The sequence below is a fragment of the Echinococcus granulosus genome, assembly GCF_000524195.1.
Source record: "Echinococcus granulosus chromosome Unknown EG_S00002, whole genome shotgun sequence".
Taxonomy (NCBI): Eukaryota; Metazoa; Platyhelminthes; class Cestoda; order Cyclophyllidea; family Taeniidae; genus Echinococcus; species Echinococcus granulosus.
In genome coordinates this window covers 2,800,826-2,823,865 of record NW_020170382.1, presented here as the reverse complement: position 1 = coordinate 2,823,865, position 23,040 = coordinate 2,800,826, and the positions used below count along the sequence as shown (strand labels likewise).

General features: G+C 39.7%; 1 protein-coding gene across 1 annotated transcript in view; it reads right to left on the bottom strand. All coding sequences in view use genetic code 11, as the record gives it.

Moving 5' to 3' along the window:
• Positions 1 to 3,339: 3,339 nt before the first annotated feature.
• The window catches only part of EGR_00636 (Periodic tryptophan protein), a gene marked incomplete at both ends in the record, with an annotated part of 21,184 nt that continues 1,483 nt past the window's right edge, over positions 3,340 to 23,040 (bottom strand). The window contains 7 exons of the mRNA XM_024489885.1: positions 3,340 to 3,646; positions 3,726 to 4,089; positions 10,019 to 10,270; positions 15,144 to 15,463; positions 19,254 to 19,437; positions 20,528 to 20,880; positions 21,747 to 22,127. Coding sequence (XP_024355882.1) covers positions 3,340 to 3,646; positions 3,726 to 4,089; positions 10,019 to 10,270; positions 15,144 to 15,463; positions 19,254 to 19,437; positions 20,528 to 20,880; positions 21,747 to 22,127 — 2,161 coding nt within the window. The remainder of the gene's footprint in view (positions 3,647 to 3,725; positions 4,090 to 10,018; positions 10,271 to 15,143; positions 15,464 to 19,253; positions 19,438 to 20,527; positions 20,881 to 21,746; positions 22,128 to 23,040) is intronic.

Sequence of the window (23,040 nt, the reverse complement as noted above, 5' to 3'; positions counted from 1 at the left end):
GACTACTATTAGGCCGGTGCGCTTATGACTAGTGATGGACATACGTGATAGCCGACACATTCTCCTTTGCCCCAATGCAGTTTTCAAAGGGTCGAAACTCCAGATCTATCGAATTCATCAAAGTGAGTCAGTGCCATTGCAATCAGCTAGCTTCAAGACGTGACTGTTTTTATTTTAAAAGTATTGACTACGTAGTGGCTGACGCGAAAGAGTGACCTGGGAAAGCGCCAGGGACGATGACAGGAAGAAGAGATGAGCTTCGTGATACTCAAAATGTTTGTTAAACTCTTTATTTTGGTTATGCGAGCACTCAAGGTTCCGTCATTCTACTTCTGCCCTGTGGCATATAAGTAGCCCCCCAGCCCTTCTAAAAGACTCCAGACTGTACAGTTTGACACTTCCAAATCGAAAAATATTAGTTCCAATCATTTAATAAAAGGGAAAACACTTTGTATCTATGATTAGTAATCACTACACGTTCAAGTAAATTGAGGTTAATGTGATACGAAGCTTGACTTGAAAGTTGGAACTGTAAAAGAAATCTATGTATTTAAATCAGATGTTGCGCCGTCTTTTCGAACAACGTAAGTTTTTTATATGCCCCTTTAAGGTTTCATCATCAATTTACTGACTCTCGTCGTAAATTTTCTAAGCACTTTTTTGTAACTGCGAAATTTGGAAGGGTTGAACAAAAGATTGCTATGACACACGTTTTGTGCCACTTCTGCGCATGAACAACAAATTAATTCATGGTCACAATTTGAAACATTTTTTGTGGTTTAGAAGAAAAAGATATCTTTCAAATATTTTCGAATGCACAATGCAGTGACAGGTTAACGGCTTATAAATTATGCAGAATTTTTTTGATGCCAAGAAGTAAATTAATAATTCTAATCGAGATATGGGAATCTTCCCAATTTTTCAGCAGCGCTAGATTTGTTTACTTACTTATTTCTATTAACGGAAGACGTATTCAAAATTCTGATTCAGATTGGTTGGCATGACCTTCTGATCTCCTCCTACACGCAAAGGCGAACTTCTGACTGTCACACAGTCCTACTCATCCGCATTCGAGAGGAATTACCAAAGGGAAATCAAAATTTGCGGGGCAACTTCCAAGTCAAGGGGGTCTCAGATTTCATAAAACAGGCCTCGCATAAATTCTTCTCTAACATTCCTATTTTATTCGTATAATAGCATTTAAGTCTATGGAAAATTTGCCAATCCAGATGTTAATTAAATTGCCTTGCAAGGAACTTATGAAGTAGGCTGCTACTTCTCATTTGTCTAAGGTGCGATATGTGTTGTTTGGTAGTGCAAGTAGACTAAGCAGTCTTTCTCAGTTATACTCCTAAATTTTAAAACGACTTCGTATTACTCTTTCAATAAGTAGTAAAAAGGTATGTCCAGAGGACCCTTTGTGGTGATAATCCTGTCTACGTATTTGTAACATGATATCAGCTTCAGGTAGCTATAAAACTCAACTGATTAACATTTAAAGTAACCCATATTTGTTGCCTTTGCACCATTTGAACCAAATGCGCTCCCGTTTTTACAGATATCACAACGCTCACTTGACTATACAGCCTTTCCGTGGTGTTCAATTGCAAGATGCAAAATATCCGAAGAGAGCTTTTATGGATCTGGTGAAATTCAAGCATCTAAAGGCAGACAATTTTGAGGCTACTGATTGTTAATCAGATAAGAACTATTTTACCATGCTATTTCCATCCTTTTGTGGGATAAAAATCACCTATCATCTGCTAGTTCCATGCTCAGAATTAGTGTTGAAAGGTTTCACTAAAATGTGACGCTAGGGCGAATTGAGTAAACGAGCTTCGCAGCGCAAATATTACATTTTTTGTTAAATTCGGGTAACGAAAAGGCCAATTTAAGCATAACCGAAAAATCAAACACTGGCAATTTTCTAGTTCACCAATAAAATTACTGCGAGTAACTACTACTTCTGCCAATTTGAGGTGACTTGAAATGCTCATTTTCGAACCCATTTTGACGGTAAGTTGCTGAAGAAAGTTAATTTTACACTGTTCTCTTTTCTTAACGGTGCCTTTTATTCCAGGTAAATTTCCATTGAAATGGGCTAGCAAACAGTACAAATAATCAATTGACTTCAAAAAACTGGTCCCCACGGTGGTTTTACTTCTTGAGGAATTTCGAATCCTATCGCTTCTATGAAGTCTATTGTCTTTTGAGGAAGTTGAATATGCACGCTTGTCAAAAGTGACGAACTGTCACCGTTGACGACGATTTTTATTGTGAGTTGGTCGCAAGGTCGGTGGGATGGAAGTGAGCAGACTAATTGTGCACAGATGTATCATTGATGATTGTGAGTTGTGAGGCTTCTGAACCTAGTTACGGAGAGACACTAGCCATTTGGGTTGATTGGGACGATTTTTTGGGGGTGTTTTGACGGCTAATTTTGGCCCAAACAGCCTATTTGTTCCAAATATCAAGATGTGAGCTACGCTGAATTTTAAGACCAGAAAATTTCTAATCTGATACTAAAATGATATTGCAAAGAGATGCTGCAGCTGCTACGATCCAGGGGGAAAATAGCAATACCATCTTACTCCTTCACCGAAGTAGCACTCATTCTTGAAGCTAACTAAATAGTTGAAGCCTCGGTTAGTGAGGTCTCCCGTGTGAAGCACGCATTTGGGGTTTGGAGTTTTCACTAATCACGTGCAAATATTAGATCACATTCTATAAATTCCCCTAAAGAACTGCAGGCAACTTTATTTTGAAGTGACGGGCAAGCGCTTTCAGAGAAAGCAGAGGTGGAATAAAGCAAGGAGTAGCATACATGTCCCGTACACTACAGAGTTCGCTGATTGGCATACCGCAATCCATGTTAGCTCCCACGTTTCACACGCAGTTTTTGGGCAACCTCCATCCCCAACTAGCTTGTTCAAATCGATGGAAGCCTCATAGACAGCCTAAAATCCTTCATACACTAAGGAATCTTTCGACAACTTAATCAGAAACCGCAGTGCAAAGCTGAAACGTCATACCAGTTTTGGAAAGTGGTAACACCGCCACCCCACGCACATTCCTACGATCGTTCACAAATCTCCTTGGGTCACGAATTGGTAAATTGGCATGGGTGTTTAGCAACTGGAACTACGCACCCTTCAGTTTACCCCCAAGTACATATTACAAACCACCAAAATTCAAACCCATACACCCGTAAATAAGATATATTGAGTTCAGCAGAGTAAGGCATTACCCAAATACTAGAATTCCCCGATTCAATAATACGATATTTCGTTAAGAAAAGATTATGATTTATAATACAGTGCTTCTTCAGCAAAACCATAATCAAACGACTATGGTGGCTCCCTCCCTTTCTTTTTTCCTCTTCGACTTTTTCTCCCTCATTACTTCTATCTTCCGCTTAGTGCTTGCCCTCTTCGCCTTCATCTTATCCCTCGCTATGGTCTCGTCGAGGTCGTCTAAATCTACCACCTGCGCACCCATTGACAGTGATTCTTCACACGCCTCCATTTTGCTTTCATCCTCTTCATCCGATTCCACCGCCTTCAATGGAAGAGGGTAGTCCTTCTTTCCACGACTAAGTCTCCCAATCTGTGACAGGTAGGACCAGGTAGCATCAAGACCGTCTAGTCTAAAAACATGCAAATGAATAAAAACGTCAATTTTTCGGATGTCAGACCGGACCTTGAAAGCTAGGTAACTCCGCATACCGATTGATGAGGGAGGCCTTGATCCCCTCCAGCGCAGTTTGTAGTCTCACAAGAGACGCCTGAAAGAGCTTGAATTCTCCATGTTCGAGTAGCACACCTGGTTGCTTCAGACGCTCCTCAGTGGCCTCAGCGTTCGCCTCCTCCAGACCGAGGAGGTGTAGTTGGCTGGCGCCAGTGTGTCGAGGCCGCGCGACCTGTGCAAGGCTTTTGCGCAGACTGCTCGCATGAGCCACGAAGACGCTGTCCACCCACGCGGTGTAAAAGGCAATGTGCCGTGACCGACCGCCCTCCAGCTGACGGGCGAGGAAGGGCACCAGGCTGCGCAGCACCAGGGCCAGTGGTATGTTACGTGTCAGAAAGTTGACTGAAAGGCGATTGGAGAGTGGAAGTGGAATCCACAAATGGATGATTATGTAAGTGGAGTGTGCACTTAAACGTTTAAAACAGCAGATTAATTGATTTGCAAGCACTGAAGTTAAGCAATACTGCCGTTTACAGATCCAGGCAATGAATAACTGATAGAACGTTCGCCTCAGCTATTCTTCGTATTCTTATTTTAAATGCTACTTACGATTATTTCAAGCGCATGTTTTGGTCTGTAAATGACTTTTAAAGTGTTTTGGAAGAATTTTTGCGAAATCTGAAGTAAAAACCATTTTAATTGACGAGGGCACAATTAATGAATGCACGGTAAATGGATAGCTCGAGCGACTTTACCGTTGAAAGCCAAAATATTCTTGTTGGTAAAATTCGTCTGTGAGGATTTTAAGCGTTAAAACGGGATGATGGTCTGCACTTAAATCGATCCAATGAAAAAATAAACTTGGCATCGAATCAATCAACAAAAAGTTGCGCAAGTGACCAGCGGTCGTCGACATTTCCGAATATTACGAGATTACTGACATCCAAACTAAGCATCAGAGCCACCAGAATAATATACATCTGAAGAGTGGGAAATTTGTGCAGGAAAGGCATAAAATTAAGTCCTTTAAATTAACTCAAGCTTCGATTAAAGTTGGAAAAATGAACTATGTACACTTGTATTCAAACACCAAATATAAAGAATCTTTAAGCATTCTACAGTTGGCAGATGCAATGACGAAATGGTTGGTAGATTTCAAAGCCAGGGCAATTCTTATTGTTGAATGAAGTCGAAGCAAAACAAGTGCAGCCCCCGATTTATGCAATGGGAGTAGTAAAAACTGAATCGCAATAGGAGTTGCGGTGATTCTGGTATATTCTATTGCTCTCTGTGTTTTTATTTGGACGGTATATTGCCACTCAAAAATTAATTTTGATTTGCGAATGCTTCGCAAACTCTTTAATGCTAGCAGAAGCATCGGTTTTATTTTAAATAAATGCAGCAAAGGCGGATCAAAGCATTAATGGGGATATGGCTGGTGAATGATTAGCATTTAGATGGTTTGAGATGCCATATTTCAATGAATATTACATGGAGGATCAACCGTTTATTCAAAGGAACTTTCGGCGCTAGTTGTTGAGACAAATTAGGAGTGAAAAGCGTGTAATTCTCAACTCGAGTCAAGATAAATAAGCATAATGTCGGAAGAAAAATCCAGGAGCTTGCCAAACTGAAACACGATTACCAAAAAATGGGGCATCTATCAAAATTTGTGGACTGATACCCCGACTCATTTCAATGATATCAGAAGGCTTCAACCGCTTCAAGTCAGAAATAAGATACTGAGAAAGCAAATTTGCGGTTAATTTAATGAAGAGATCACGATAGTTCATGGATGATTCAGCGTTTGGATGTTCATATGTCCCCGAAATTATCTGTGATCCAAATATGTGGACATGAATGCAAACATCGACCAAATATTGTACCGATGAAAGGAGCAGATGAGAATTTGCTGCAAAATAGCTCTTACTTAAGATGGAAATATGCAGAATATTCCGGTCGGGCGATTGACGACTGCACTTTTCTTCGTGTGAAGTAAATGAAAGAGTAGTGAACGGAAACCCAGCATTTTGACAATACAGCAATTTTAGGCTGTTGTAGGGCAGCTTATACTCATAAATACAATTATGCTCATCTAAGAAATTATGACAATTTACTTAGTATAGACATTAATAACAATTGAGGCCAGAGCAGTCGATGAGTACATATCCACATTATAAATCGGGGTGACTATTAATAAATCATCAATCGAATTTAATAGTTTCGTAATTCAAGGAGATGGAAAGACTTCGGAAGTTCATAAAAATTCTACAAATCCAGCCCATTAATTCCATAAAATTTTGTGCTAAGTTGTACCACATTTGCCTCGACAGACCCAAACAAAACTTCGAAATTTTGACTTGGCTGTAAAATACTTATTACCGACGAAAATAAGTCAGTGAGCCGGAGAGCATTTTTAAACAAATAACTAAATTATACCAACAACACCTGTTTTCACAAGTAAATAAATCAGGAATAATTCACCAGATGACAAAGCTGAAAACTTTTGTGACAGGGTGAAGTTACATTATGTGTTCTAGGTCCAAATTTGCACAAGATATTATCTATAAATTGGATAAATTTGTTCTTATTTGAATCCATATTCTTCAAGTTCGGGTCATTAAAAAATCAGCCCGATTTTTCCTTTCCAAAATGAATAGGCCCATTCGCCTCATTTTTGTTTTAGTGCCCCTTTAAAAAATTCAAATTCCATTAATGTAGCAGCGACAACTAGGGTCGACTAATCAAAAACTATTGCGCGTGAGAAAGGCCCTGTGGGTTAATTCCGACCCCCTATCCCAAGAAATGCGAATCCCGTTAAGGGTAAAGGGTGCGCTGGTCCGGTAACACGGTAATATCCACACACACATCTGCAAACTTGACAAGACTGTTCAAAATAGGAATGCCGAGACAGAAAAGAAATGGAGGGAAATTCATGTATTGGAGAGCAAGAGTTTCAAATGATTCGGGGAATTTGGACAGGATTTAATGGTGGCATTAGAAGCATTACTGCAAATCGATGGATTGTGGAAAAAAGCAAGTGAACCGTATTGATGAGAAACTGGGAGCGTTTTTTCAGAAAAATTATGGGTAATAAGCTATTTCGTTATCATAGATCAAAATTTATTATATATACCGTTTACTGTGTATTCAAATCTACAGACTTTCCAGTCTCTGCAATTTAGTCACCATCCTGGCATCCTGTTCAAATAGCAAACTCTTTTGTCACTTTTACGCTAAAATAAAACGTTTTTGGAGAATAATATACCTCATTACGCCATCAGAAATGCGTTCGTTCAAAATTCATCAAAGAGTAAGAAATTTTGGGATGCCAAGATACACAACTGTCTGCTATAACCTAAATGATGCACGACTCATTTATAAATCAATGACAAATTTCATCCGAAGCCGGTATTCTCAAAAAAAGGACAAACGCTAAAATTGCATGCTATGCCTGGCTAAAAAAACAAATTTTACTAACAATCAGAAGGTTAAAAATATTGAATTAATAATGACATAATAATACGACCCTTCTAAGCTCGAACATGCCGAAGCCATAAAGAGAGGGTGTGGATGTTAGCAGAAGGGGGAAAGCGATTTGTATCGTTCAGGTTCAAATCTTTGAAAAAGTTATTAATCTTCGATTAGTTCGCAATCGACACTAAATGGAACAAATCAGCAGAAACCCAGACGTTATGCACTTCTAGTTTGGGGTACTCTTCCTACGGGGAAATCATCATTTTTGATAATGCAGCAACTTCAAACTAGCACTGATGTGTCATGAGCCCCTATAGGTTAATTCGGATCCCTTCTCCTCAAGACAGTGAGTGGCATGGAGGGTAAAGAGGTGGTTCACCGACACGATACATTCGCGCGAACTTTACACGTCTGTTGGAAAGGAACGGAATGTTTAACAAAGAGAACCAGAAAGAGAGGTAAAATCTGTTGTGATGTTGGACAAATAGGTCAGCTGTTTCCACGAATTCAAATGTGCTTCGACGCAAATGCCATTGAAGAAATGGAAGATTTCATCGCAAAACTTGGCAGATAATTCAAATAGGTTTCAAGAAATGACGGTATTCTCAGTCAGATTCAAATGCCATGGCCTTGGGCTGTGGCCGACTGGGAAGAGCATGTCCAAAATACCCCTCCCGTACCACAATTTCCTCATGACTTCTTTTTCAAAAGAAGACAGGTGCGGTTTAGGCGTTGGCTGGTAGGTGGAAAAATGATACCGGTCTATCGGCACCCATTTTACTCAACTCTAGGTCTTCTACAGACAATCTTTCCTCAATCAATACACTATTGGCACTGAATGAAACAAATGAATCCCTAGAGAAATTCTTATTTTGGCCAATGAAGCAAGCATAAACAGCATGTACCCCCCAAAAACCGATGTTTATGTGCCATAAGCCCCCTGTAAATTATTTCAAAATCCCTTTTTCTTAGGAATGTGAATACTATGGAAGACAAAATGGTAAGAGTTTACTGATACTTCTGTTGGAAAGGCGAGGAAGGCCGACAGAGATGAAAACTGGAAACAGTGAAGCCCTAGGAGTGTGAAGAGTGCATCAATTTTTTTTGGGAATCTAAACATACTTTAGCATGAATGCCGTTAACAAAGATGAAGATTTAAAGGACTTCATAACTATACCACGGAGATGTTGCCAAGAGATGTTATTTTCAAGTGCTATGAATTTAAATCAAAGAATTGTATTTATACATTGTACCAAACATCAATGATAAGCACTCAAGAATTTTGATGAACTTTGTAAGTACACTTCTTCCTGATTTATTTTAAGTGAGTTTCGTCGAAAGGCATTATTTTTGCGAAAAATAAATCGTACAATATCAGACTGGCCTCATTTGAAGTAAACGCGTTCTTACACATCATCAACTGAAAGACTTGAAATACGGATCAAGTGCGACAGATTCCCTGTGCCTTCGCCTTCCAAAGGAATGCGCACGCCGTGTGTGTTAGTAGTAAGTGAAAAAGCACAAGTGGCATGTCTTTCGGAAAAAACAGGAACGCTAGCAAACAGGATAGAAAATTAAGAATGTGGAATAAGTAGATTGGTCATCAGTGGAACAGACCATACGCAACTGGGTGTGCCGGATGAGCTTGTAGGAGAGGAAGAATTTATTGTAAACGGAAGTAAAAGAAGTCATTACAAGGTGCAGATGTAATCACATTCACTTAAATTCGATAGATCGGTTCGCTTATTCATCCTAGTCATTATGACTTTACAACTAGGCCGCTGTATAATTTGCATCAATTGAAAACAAAATTGACTATTTGGTTAAGTTAGCAATCAAATAGCTTGTTCAAATGTTTCCAAGCTCTCAAGGTTTGGATTTTATTCTGATGAGCACTACCTTATGGATGGCAGCATCTTCAACCACAACAAAAAGTGAATTCTTAAAAACGGCAGATAGCAAAGAGCACCCTACATAAAAGCACCGCGAAATCAACGCCAAAACCATAAAACTATTTCAAATGAAGTGAAAGAAAGGCAAATCTCATGGTGCATTTGAAACAATATGGTGTAGGTCGGATTAAGGGCAAGCAAGATCGTAAATTTTTGAACGTAATTTGTAGTGCGAATTAAAATTTACTGTAAATAGATATGAAATTACCGAAAACTGAATTGCACAAAAGCCCCAAAATTCGGCACAGCGAATCCCAATAAACCAAGCAGTTCATCGATGACTCATGTTTAGTAAGAGTAAACTAGCTGCAATGACTAAAGGCTCATATCTTTTGGTTATGCATTCCAAGAAAATCCCATTTTAAAAAGATTACAGCCTATATATGTTATGAAAGAAAAAGAGGCGCTTTTCACTAACGTATCTTCCGGAGAGACTAGAACCGCAAGCAGGATGAGACAGAGACAAAAATCATGAGACTGAACACAAAATTCATGCAATGAAACCAACACGTAATCATGTGAAATATCGACCTGTTAATCGAACAGCTAAAAATGGAACGGAATTGCGTTCCAAATAAAAAAGTTTTCAAAATACCAGAAGACCATCAAAAACAAGTTTATTCAAGAAAACAAATAAAATTAGCCATTGTAGGTGCATAACTAATAAATCCTTAAAACTCAATACGAATCTAGACGCCTATTTGTGGGTTTTGCGAACGAATTAGCTTAAATAGGACAACTGCTAAATGCTTTGTATACATTTGTTTTGAGACAACACATTGATCTACCCATACTTTCTTTGAAGGTTCCAGAAATGAGAACAGAAACGACCAAGTAAACGCTATATAGCATCGACAAGAGAAAAGATAGTAGGAAGCGGAGAATAGAGGGGTACCACTCACTCAGACTGTGTGGCACGGTTTCAATGACCTCCTCGATAAGACTGGGTATTTGCAGACGCAACGCGATGTCCAGTGATGAGGAGAAGTTCCCCTGCGCCAGCTGCAACCTAGCATTGGATGGTGTGGCCTCCTCGTCCACCGCCACTGCGTCAAAGAGCCAGTTGGAGACGCCGCTGAGGTTGCTAGCCAAGCCCCCCTTCTCTATGGTGTACACAAAAACACCTTCCGTGGCCGCTACGGCAAATGCATCCCCTGAAAACAATAAGTAATTGTTAAAAAAAAACTATTGTCGAACTGGATAACTACCTCTTCAAATACAACTTTAAATAATAGTGATGCCTTCAAGAGGAACACAAGCTTATCACTCAATCCCACTCCGATTTATGTCCGCGGGTGTCCAATTTTGTGAAAATCCGAGATTTGGCTTCCAATTCCTTAATGGTGTCTAGGTGATTCGGACTTAGACTTCGTACCGGAAATTGTATGTTGACTAACTTCTACGTCTAATTTGGTTGAAGTTTTCTAATCAGAAAAATTACCTGAGGCCAGATACTGTTTGAGTCTGAAAACTCCCAGTCACCAATTAGGTTTTTCGACTTAACAAGTGTGGATAGTGTAAAGTTAACCCAATTTTCACAGACTTTGGAAGCTACATCTAAGGGGTAACATTAAATTAGCAGAGAAACAAAGGTTTTACTCCTCAACCGTTCTTCAGAAGCAATTTCAGTAGCAAGGACGACAGCTTTAATGCATCGCGCAGGATGAAAACGAGGATGCCAGTTTATCACAAGATATTTGCGCTCATAGTAATCAAATCTAGTTTTGACAACTTTGGAAGCCCTCTACACACACTTTGACAACACAATAATAGTCTAGTTTATGGTAGTACACAATGATATCCGATACAAATCGCCCTATAATTTCTAGTTAGACAAAAACAAACATTCATCATAATTCTAAAGAATCTTTAACTAAATGAAGAAATTGGGAAATGCATATTTTGTACCCTATTGAAAAGTTAATCGGAACGCTTAAACCATTCCGATGTTGTAAAACAACTTAAGGCACAATCTGAACGCCCGGGGAAGCTTACTTTGCTTTCAACTTCATTACTAACATTCCCATTCATGCTATTTCAAATGATCGAAACAATTCAATCTTATATCCATTAATCGAAATGAGGTGATTCGAGGCTCCTTTTCATCTCTTTCAGTCACCTTTCGCTCAACAATGTGGCTTACGAAAAAATAATCTTCCCCAATCGACTTCTTCAAGAAGGAGGGAACAAGGGGAAACACTTTGTTTGGGAGGCAATAACAGATGTAAACCAACACTGAGCTACTTCTTTCCAGCATATTCTTACACAAGAAGCTCCTCTTACTGTATCAAGGTGTGAAGCTGAGGCGATGGCTTAAACATTATTCCTTCAAACCAATATACAAAAGATTAGGGTGCCCCCTCCCTTGAGAAATTCTCCTTTCAAAAATATGCTAGATAAACTGCTAAGCAAACTAGACTAACAACTGTATAACCTCATAGTAATGGGAAGATTTCCTTCTAAGTTCATCCATACTTATCAAATAGAGGCCATAACAGCTCCAATAAAAACCGCTTAACAGAGTCTGCATTAGCAGATCGTCTTATTTCAATAAAACTAAAAGTATTTTAGGAAAACAAAAATAATTTTGAAGTGGGTTTTAAACAGACCACATGTCACGAGCGAACATCAGAGGGACCCTTAGTATGTTGTATCGTTGTTATCATTACTGTTGCACAGGTTACTCATAGATCAAGTCTCAAAGTACCGAGTTGATAGAAAAGCAAACAAATTTAATCCTTACAGCGAAGGAGTTGGGTTGGGACGAGATGTAAATTAGTCATTTTCGGTAGCGTAAATTTGGCATATTCCAGCTGAGTAGGTGCAGAGGCTTCCAAAACTACAATTTCAAGCAATGAAAACTCCGAATTCCACCTTGAAGAGAGGTTTAGAACTGAAATTGCATTTCTTTGCAAAGAGGTACTTTAAAGGGGAAATAGAAGCGGCCGAATGGCCCATTAAACTCCACTAATCCAAGATTTGTAAGAGGGACGTGTTTGAGGATTAGCAAAGTGTACTTCGAAAGATTGTGTCATTTTTGATTTCTTAAAGAGGCCTCGTCAAGGTGCTTACTTCATTAAAGGAAGCAAAGTCATTTAATGCCCTGTATAAATACCTAGCGTATTTGGCAATGCTTTTGTTAAGGATCCACGCTTTAGCATTAAAGTTCGGCTAAAAATCACCAAGTACTCATTTTCTTCTTTAAGTTCGTGCGCAGATGGAAATAGCAATTATACGCGGCTGCTGGCCTAAGTCCCCATAATACGCTAAACTACTCGCAGTACTCACATCGAACTAAATAAGAGGTGAGTAAATGTTACCGTTAATCCGCAATATTTCAGCAAATAATGAAGAATCTTAAATGTGCGTGCCGCAAATCGACAGTTAAAGATCAAGCATGATTCTTGCGGAGCTGTCGTGGAAGTAAAACCAGAGACGGTAATATAAGCGGAGGTAATCTGGAATTTCAGAGATCTACTGCATACCTTCAGAAACGTTATTCAACTTCTGCATAGCCAAGTTTGGAAATGGCGGAAAACTTGGGACACATTCTGCCAAGATTCATGAACTTTTAAGGAAAGTGTACTTTTAAAAAGGGATGTTATTTTTCTTTATGTAGATATTCTGCTACGATTGCCGTTTTTCATCGTCATTCGCAGTTCTTCAGCGGAGAGGTTTCTTCACCTTGGCGTTTAGCCAAGAGATTCATCACACACTTCTGCTCCATCGTGTAGCGGCGATAGGCAGTAACAAGGGACGGTGAAACCTAGCATCCCCTAAAGGGGGCCGTAGGAGGCGGAATAGAAGTAAGGAGAGAAGTGGCAACAGAGAAACCGGTGGGAAAGGCCCTACGACCACATCCCCTGCCGTGTTTGGGTGGACTGCTGAAGCAGCGGTCCCCCACATCCCGTGTTCGATCAGAGAAAGAGGTAACAGCTTCCATTTCCAAAGAGGAAAGCTATTTATTTCACTGATTAGATATGCAGTTTCAATTTTCAAATGTAGCATACGCATAATCAAAGGGGCAACAATTATAGACTTCCCTTGGAAATAATCATACCTACACTTCCCTGCACTTTCGAGAAGCCAAAGCCGCAAAACACAAAATTCAAATTTCAGATGAATTTGGCTTTTCCGCGTTGAGTGATTGAAGGTGGAAACTGCACTCAGAAGATTGGAAACTACGCAAAGTATTCCCAGCTTAGTCCACAGTAATACCGTTTTGGCGATAACTTACATCTATCAATCCTATATCATAGTGTATCGAAAATGCTCATTTGCAAAGCATTTCTAATGTGAATGTATGTTAAGTGTAATTTCTATTTACGCGTTAGAGTACCGACTAGGATTGGTGGCCTTTAGTAAGATAGTTTAATGACACCATGTACATCAGCGTTGAGCATATTTTTGACATTCATTTAACAACTTTTCGTACAGTGAAGCTAAGGCCTTGACAATGTCTCTTTCGGAAGACAAAAAACCAGTTCCCCGAAGTACATACTGTTTTGCCAATCCTTCGTAAATGGGCGTCTTATAAATTGCAGATTAGAGAGTTGTCATGTCATAAAACTACTCTTGGTTCGTATAAGAGGAGCTTTTACAAAGGTATTTAGGCCTACTCCGATGTTGCAGGTCAAAATCTCGCGTTCTTTTAAAACGAAATTTTGGATGATAGTGAACTCGCGGATAATTCTGTCCAATTGAAACCCATAAAAATATATACGATAAAGTTAGACACTTAAAAAAACCTCCGAAAACCACGGTCATTTAAAGTAAAAAATGGCAAATTCGATTTTGCTTAAAACACCCCCCATACCGCAATTAGTGCAAGTTCGGATATTAAAGTAAACCGAAGTTGCTATTCATCTGAACAACGACGGAAAATTATGAATATAGTATTACTAATTACAGTTTCATACGGTATAAAATATGGGAGGACTTGTGATTGGGGAGCTAATTTTCTTAAAAGAGCAAACCTGAGTAAATCGTGTTCAGGTTATCCGTATTTCATCCAACGTATCAATCAGACTTCGCAACAGCTGGCTAAAGCATCTGCTTAGCGTGGTGCGATTCCTACAAGTCGTAAAAAAATAGCTTCCGGATGCCTTTTGATTGCCAAAAATCACAACCAAGCTACGCCATAGCAACCTCGATGATGACAGCTTAGGCACGTACTACTTGAGTAATTGGTCCACCGACTGTTGTTGAGGGTGATAAGAGGACGAGAAGGAGAGTGTGATCCAGAAAAAAAGTATTTCAATGCACCCACTCCAGACTTCCTCTTGGCCGCCGAGAGGCGTAAACAGGTTACCATCACCGCATCACCACCAATAATTTAAGTGCTTGACGTTGTTCATCAGTTATAAATCTTAGGCATAGGATAAAAATTCGGTTTCGTTGGAAATTAATTAATTTCAATCATAAAATACCCAGTGTCCATTTCAAATGGAGAGTAAAGCAGTATTATTTTCTTTGCAGTCTGCTATAGCAAAAAAAAATTTCAAGGTGGTGGGGAGAAGGAAAATGAAGGTCAACTACTTCGAAGTACAAAATCCATTTCACCATGGGTTACACAAAATTGCTGACCGAACTACAGGGAATGGACTACCATTCGTCATATTTATCAGGCCTTGAAACAAATGAATAACAAATCTTCTAGACCTCGAAGTACTTCTTGCAAGCTGCTCATATCATTTTGAGCTGTCGAAAAGCGTGCGCACGTTACTATAACCATGGCACTGACGTTAATCTAAGCGTTGCATATAGGAATGATAGCAAATTGACTGAAAAAAAATACTTTAGGAAAAACCCTATCTGAAAAGAATATCCAAAAAAACTCATCTAGAACTTACAACGATATTTTAAACAGTGGGTCTCATTTGTTGCCTATTCTTCCCATAAATGGGAGGAAACTTGGTTTCCAATCCTAAAACTATAATGACACCAAGGATCTTCTAAACGCCGGAAAGCCTCTCATTAAAACGATTGCCTCTGCTTGAAGGATGGACATTTGATGGGGAGACTCACCAGTGGGGGCAAAGCTGACCGATGCGACACGGACGTCGGGGCGCCACCAGCGACGGCAATGGTCATCGCCGGAGCGGACGCCAGGTAGGAGCAGGGCATCGCGGTGGTCTGCACGAGCTGCCGCAGACTCCGCACTAAAGACAGCTAGGTAGCGACGTCGGTCGTGCGCTTCCTGCACCCCCTCCAGCGAAAGATTAACGGTCAATTCGAAACGCTTTACCAATAGACGCTCTGTCACTGAGTAGAGGCAGATGAACTTCGAGTCGCCAGCAGCCAACAGGTGCTGGCCATCTGTGGAGTAGGCAATTGAGAGAAACTTTCTAGAATGTTATGAAAAAAATGATTTAGCTAGATCCAAATTTTAGAGAGCTAAAAGCTCACACAATGTAAACTTGCTGGAGGGCAGCTGTGAAAATAGAATGAAAGATTTAAGAGTTATTCAATTAAGGAATTACATACCATCAACGATTAGCAAACTTGGATATTTAAAAACTACATCTTAGGAAAAAAAATCAATCTGGTACCACAAAAAGGAATGTTTATGATAAATACAATCGGTGCAATTTGATTTTTAGCAAAACAAACTGACATCCCAGTAAAAACTTTCTATATTGTTGCGTCTATCGATGTCATTTTGTTGCTAAAACCTAATTTTAGTCTTTATGATCACTTAAACAATCGCCCTGAAAATTCAAAAAAAGGCATTCTAACACGGTGCCTACCAAAGGAACGCGACCAACAAACAAGTACGCCGATTTCGCTCAAAAATGTGGTTGAAGCAACTCCAAATAAGACTCGATAGTTTAATCAGCAGTCTTAAAGTTTAAAAAATAGTTGATTAGTTATTATATTAACTCATAGTTAGCCAGCAAAAACGCCGCACATACAACTCGTGTGTTGCCCCAAATCCCAGTTTTTCAATGCGTACGAGAGTTTACATCATTCATACCTATGTAGTTGCATTAAACACTAACATAGAAATGTCAATTTTAGCGATTTTCCAGGTTAACAATTTTATAATCCATGAAATTCCCATGGGTCACATGGTATGGCAGATCTACCAGTCACAAATTTTAGCAACTTTTTACTATTTACGCATACCTTTTACACCACCTAGTCTTTTACAACCTATATTTGCTAGCAGGAATTTGCTTGACGAGGTCGATAAAATGCCAACACAAAACACTAAAAATACTATCTGAAAAGTGGTAAAATGCGACTTTTCCGTAAAAAAATTATTCATCGCGAAAGAAATCCACAACGCTAGCGATTTTTCCACTCTGATTAAATAAGGCATATCCGTTACAAAAATGTGAAAGGAGAGTGTGATGCCCTAAATAAGCTTAACTAGGGTCCAAAGGGGATCAATTCGCTCTTTGGGACATATTGACATCCCAATAGGAGATGTGAGAAGATGCCGGTGTTTTTTCTCGGCGTTCATAAGCCTGTTTACTAGCAAGTTCATCTTAATTGAACGCCTCCCCCACTGTCCTAAATTTCAAAAACCTTAATAGGTAGAAGCCATACTGATGCCCCAGACATGGTCCAATAATTGGCCATTTCTCTCAAAACTGACCAAGAGAGCTTTAGCTTAACCTTTTCATTTACTGGGCTTGACGTCGCCTTGCCTTGATCAAAAGTTGGCACCTAGTTGAAAAAGGTGAGTGCTTCGCGCTGTGGAATTTCAAATTAGACGGTAAAATTACGGTGATGGGAGGGGAACCGGTCTTTCATTCAAAAAGTAACGACGATGTTTGAAATTAGTTTCACACCTTAAAGCCCTACATTTGGCTATTAAGATGGGTGAGAACCCTTTAGAATTACTCGTAAAAAAGTTAACGCTTATTTAAAGAGAGAAAAGGGGCGGCGAAAGAGAAAATCCCTCTAAATGTTTTCAATTTGCATCGGATTTGCTCGGTCAGAATGTTTATTTTTCTACTTTGTGTGTCGATTTACCAACAAAAATTTGCCCACTAAACTGCGAATGCACAGTTTGTGCATCGATTGTTTTTAGCCTTCGCAAACGACCGCCTTAATACCGATTTCACTTTACTGAAATGCGTGAGGTGTAGACATAAAGGTAATACCTGAGATGTGACCGGAGGGCATGAACATCAGCATTCATTTAAGGGGTATTTCTACTTATTAGTGCTTTAGTGTGGTTTATTATCCCCCTAATTCACCTACATAATGACTTTAAATACAACTCCATAATGACGAAATATTTTGTCTAAAAAGTTGATCCGGAGCTGTGGCTAGTGCAGCTACCGTGAAAACATATCCAAATACGTGTTCTCAGTCTACGTGTATGTCGACAAGTCATGCAGCAAATACGCAGCTGTCCATTAAATTTATTTTATTTTGAAAGCAATATCGTTCAAGAAGCATTCCTTCCTTTTATATCAGTCCTGGAGACAGATAAAGTGATCCCCTTGGTCTCAAATGAACAAAGATACCTCATCTTAAGGCTGCCGTGGCTTCTTGATTAGTATAAAATTTAGCTATGAATAATCAACGATTTCACCCAGAAATAAGCACGCTTTTATGGTAAGCATGAGATGCAAACATTTTAAATTGAAGACAATCGGATATTGAGTCCGCACAACGTTGATAGACAGTATCAAACCAAACCTCCGTTCCTGTAGTTAAGGATTAAAAAGCATTTTATGGATAAAAGGGTATGAATGTAGCTAGTCCAAAAAGACTCATTCGGGAATATCGGCCAGTACAATGTAGTAAAACATCGGCAACAGAGAGCTATTGTATTTATGTATGTTGTGATTTCAACATAACGTTACTTCGTTTTTCCTAAATGTTGAAACTAGATAAATCAAATCAGCACCACTGAATAGCAAATCACCGGTTGGAGTTGAAGAAGGAGAGGGTGGAAAAATGTGGCTTGATCACCTTACTTCACTTAAACCTAATTAATATCTATGACCATTCACTCACCCTCAGTCTTTTGAAGATGTTCCATAATGCAATTTCGACTGATCAGAAGCACAAGAATAACATGGCAATAATATGAAAGCACTGGAAAATGTATCACAATTCTTCCACCTAGTATAGCAACAGTTACGACAAAGTAGTAGGCGGAATATAGAAGAGGTGTTGAGAGTTTCTCGCGATAAGTGGCCGTTCGTTCGTTAATTTGTCTTTTTATATTAAGTAAAAACCTTATCAAACTACTAAACTTTTACCTGCAGAAGTTACAGCCGTTCAGAGTAGAAAAACTATGAAATGTTCATCTTAAAATCTGCCTATGCAAATAACCAAATTAAAGATTTTTATGTGGCATTGTTAACAATGAAAACAAGTAGTTTTGCATTTTGCAATAAAATTTGAAAACTCAAAAAGGTTCATTTGATTACTTATTCCATAAACCCACGATGAGCAAACATTTTTCCAAAATATAAATTGGTCTACTACTTCCGCGTTCGCAAGATATTGTAGTTTAATGGGTTAATTTGGTCCAACAAAACCAGGTGACAATAGTTAACGCAGGTTTTCATTGGTACAGAATGGAAGTTGTCTTTGATTTTGCCTTATGAGGTACTAAAATAAATTTCTTAAATTCTTCACTGTGTTACCAACGCTTACCGACTTAAGCTGCTTACTAACAAAGGCTGAGCTAAATTTTCCTCGAAATACTTGAGAATAGATTTCACGTCATTAACTAAAAAAATACGTGTCTTAAAGGAACTGCCTGGGGAAGAGCTAAAATCCACAAATTATTTGGAACCATAAGAACCACCATTTCGTATTCCGTGAATTGCCACATTGATTTTTTAATAGAATTGTAGCTATTTCCATACTATCCCATTCCATTTCCAATTGAGTGTGTTCCAAGGCGTAGTACAAAAAGAATTCAGAATTGATTATCTAGGATTCCAGAAAACATTGTTAGTACACTCAGAATGGACGGGCTGCCCAAATAAAGTAATTATGCGTACAACGCCACTAAATTATCTTATGAAGGAACATTGAATCAGTGAGTTGACAAAACCAATCTGGAAACTTAAACAAAGTCATTTCTTCAAATGTCCCACAAAAAAAAACAGGACATTTGAAACATCTTCCGAAAATGATGGAAAATAAGGTACGACCAACCTCTCCTTGGCGGCCCTGTGGGGAGTGACGTGGTCCTCATTGGAGACTTGGGCGACGTCAAGATCACAGCGACCCTCTATGCTACCCAATTGGGTACCTTCAGCGGGGTCAAACAGAAGGATGGTAGCGTTGAGTAGGGCCACTGCCAATTCCCGACCGTCATGGCGGTACGCCGTGCACACAACTGAAGTTCAGAGGGTGGAGACTAACTCAATGGAAGTTGAAATGGTGGTCCATTTCTAAAGCCATACTGTGAAGTAAATGATCACAATAGTAGATACCATTGGGAAGCGTCAATCGCTTAACTGAATCAAGCTGTCAGTAGCGTTCTCGATCTCTGGGTATGGGAGAAACAAAGTACACCCGCGGATTTAAAGCTCAGGTAAGACAGCGGAAAAGAATGAAATTCCAAAGCCTGAAACAAACCCAAGGTGGTTTATGATTTTGCATTATGAGAATTGATTGAACACAATTATGCTGTTACAGATCAAGGAAGTGACTTAGTTCCACGACGCGTAAACTAAAATTGGATCAAAAAATTCGACTTCAGTAGGTGAAACGTGCAACATTTATATGAAAAAGAACAAATCAAATCCAAGGTTATCTCCATCATTATGAGAGCAGACGATAAGTACAGGAAGCATCTGGTGCTGAAGGTTGCTGTCCAATTCTAGGAAAAATAATACCCCCTCAGGGATAAAAAATGCAACCTAATTCTTTAACCAGCTAAATCAATGCCTACCCGTTTGCTTGGGCATTCATGTAAATTTAAGGGGTTGGCACAAAGTAATCAAATGATCTTCTAAGAATCGCGTAGTTCAATTTAAAATTTTCTGAATACATCCACTGCTTTCAAAATGTTGAGTTCAAAATGTTTAATTTCCATCCTAAAAATGGCACAATCATCGACTGCATTTCGTTCCAGTCGTCAATTCGAAAATTGCAGATGAAAACCACCCACCCATCGACTTGGTTTTTAGAAATGACTAAGACTAAGATAGTAAATCAAAAATACTTTCACTAAAAAGTCATTCAGCCATAAATAAATACCTTCACTACTACGCAACATATAAGTAGCAAACAGTAGGAACTACTGTAAATAGCGTACTACTAAGTTTAAACTTGCAAAACAAACTCTGTAGAAACGTTTAATAGCGTGGTCTCGGTGAGCAAAATCACAATTATATTACTACCTTTTTAAGAAAGCCTTCAGCCACAAAAACGGTATTGGTTACGCTTGAGTTAATCAGGAAGTTAATGGTAGATAGACTCACCGTCCAATGGTACAGAAATGGTCTCCAACAAAGTGCATCCACCGCCCTCGCTACCACCAGCGGCGGCTTCGCACTCAGCCAGACTCCAGGTGCGGACAGAAGCGTCCCAGCTGGCAGTGAGGACCTCCAGTCGGCCGAACTGCTCCAACGCCGGATTGAACTGTACCGCGGAGACAGGCGCTGTGTGGCCGGTGAGGCAGGCTAGGAGGTCTCCAGTCCGTAAGGCAAAGATGAAGCCCTCAAAAGTATCCAAAGCACCACTGGCCACCAACTCGCCCATCGAGTCCACCGCTAGGCAGGAGAACTGCACCCCACCGCGATTGGGCACTGACATTGTCCGGAAGTTACGATATCTGACATTTATTGCACATGCTGCTATGTTATTGTAAGTAGTAATTTTTGCGTTAAGTTGAAGATATTTCGTCGAGCATTGAGTGTTCACTCGCATCACCCGCCAAATGTACTCATGTCAGATAGCAAGTAAAGAAGTATTTGTAATCTCACTGGTAGAAGTTGCAAATAAATCAGAGGCATGGTCATTCAATAAATCTCACGTATAATTAAGATAATCCGATTCAATGGTCAAGCAATCGACTTTGGGGATCTTCACTCAGACAATGGATCCGCATTATATAACAGACAAAAATAGATGAACTCCTTACCACTACTCCAAAGTGACCTTATAATCTCTACCAGGGAATATTAGACAGGTGTGGATAGATTACATCGCATATTCCCTATTGAAAAAACTGATACAAGGAAGAGCAACTGCAGAGTTCCGTACAACATAGATTCACCAAGTATCTCCGTGGATCGTTTATCTTCTAGTTACTCACAATTGTTCTTACAAAAGGAAGAAATGTGGCAAGTCGCTTAGAAGACTCAAATACCCTATTATTTTGGGATTCTTTTAGCTACACATTTGACATAAATAAGATCTTTTAATTGCCAAAAAAACTGATAAAGAAAAACATTTGCCTGTTTGTTCTGCAAACAGACAGAACAGCGTTTGTTCCGAGTGTACAGTTAAGCATGCGATCTTCCTTAGGCTACCGCGATTCGAAAACCACGTTGGTAGCGCATAATTGCTCTGGTATTACTTGTACTAATCGCCTCATACACCTTCTGGAGGTTGACAGCATGCCTATCCACAGACTGATAAGGCTCGTAACGTCATTAAAGACAACTCAAGCACCACGTAGACAAGAATGCGACTGACCTATTCAAATCGAAGGCCCTTATTGTGCCATCAAGACTGGCAGAGATGAGGACCTTGGGCTTGGCAGTGGGGAAGGCTACAGCGGTGATGGGCGCGGCGTGTTCATGAAAGGTGACGACAGCTCGACCCCCCGAGGCGACCCGCCAGAGCCGCACCTTGGCGTCGCGCCCTCCGGTGGCTAGGAGGCGCCCATCGGGGGAGTAGGCGAGACCGGCAACCTCATTTGCGGCGTGAGAGGCGGCGCGCAAGTGGGCGCACCGACTGCGCCACTCCCACACCGCCAAATTACCGCCACCTCCACCTCCGCTGCCCTCTGAGGCCATCGCTACCCAATCGCCGGCGGGGCTCATTGACAACGCGCTTAGTGGATCCACTAATAGTCTAGAAAATAAAAGGCGACTTCAATGATGCGATCATCTGAAGTCCACTGATCCCCTATTTTAACTATGTTGGTGGGGAGTCACACCCTCCCAGTTTTATCGCATGTCACTCACGGTCTGTAGCGTGGAGAATGATGGTAGAAGTTCTAAAAGCCTTCTGGCTCAATACCTACTAGTTTTCTTGGTTTAACAGATCTACAATCGTACCGTTTGTCTTTCGAGTAAAATGATAGACAAACGAATTGGTTTTTAATAAGTCGACTCAGACTACGCTTACCACTTTCTTGAGTTTGACAACGAGCAAAAGATTCACTTCAACATTAGCGAGCTATGCACTTCAACCAGTGCCTTCATTGTTATATCGGCAATGCTATCATTCAAATAAGTGTGAATGATAGGAGTACAATATAGGTGGATTAAGACATCAATATATTCGAGCCTTCGATTTTAATTATTACATCACTGACAAATCGCTGTCGAATCACTCTATTCATAATGTTGTAATAAAATGTTTCTCTGGTTTTTACTTATACTATTCATGGGCGCCGTATGAAGCAAACTTTTCATTTTTATTCGACAGCTTTAACTATCCTAGTTGTTTGGTGAGGATTAAAAGCAGAATTGGTTTTAGTCATTTAAAAAACGGCAATATTTCATCTGAGTGAATGATACAAGATGGCCAAGAAGATATTAAGAGCTTTTTTGGGAAGACTCAACACATACTGACAGCTAAACAAAATCTTTTGTTAAGATTCCTTTTATGAATACGATCTGTAGGTTGCAATGGGGAAATTCAATTTACTGAATTATGAGGGACTCAGCGGAACATTTGGTGCAATGATTCTCTTAAAAAACCTTTAGATAACCGCATTAACCACTATGACTCTCAAAAACGAAAACACGGTTAAGGCCCA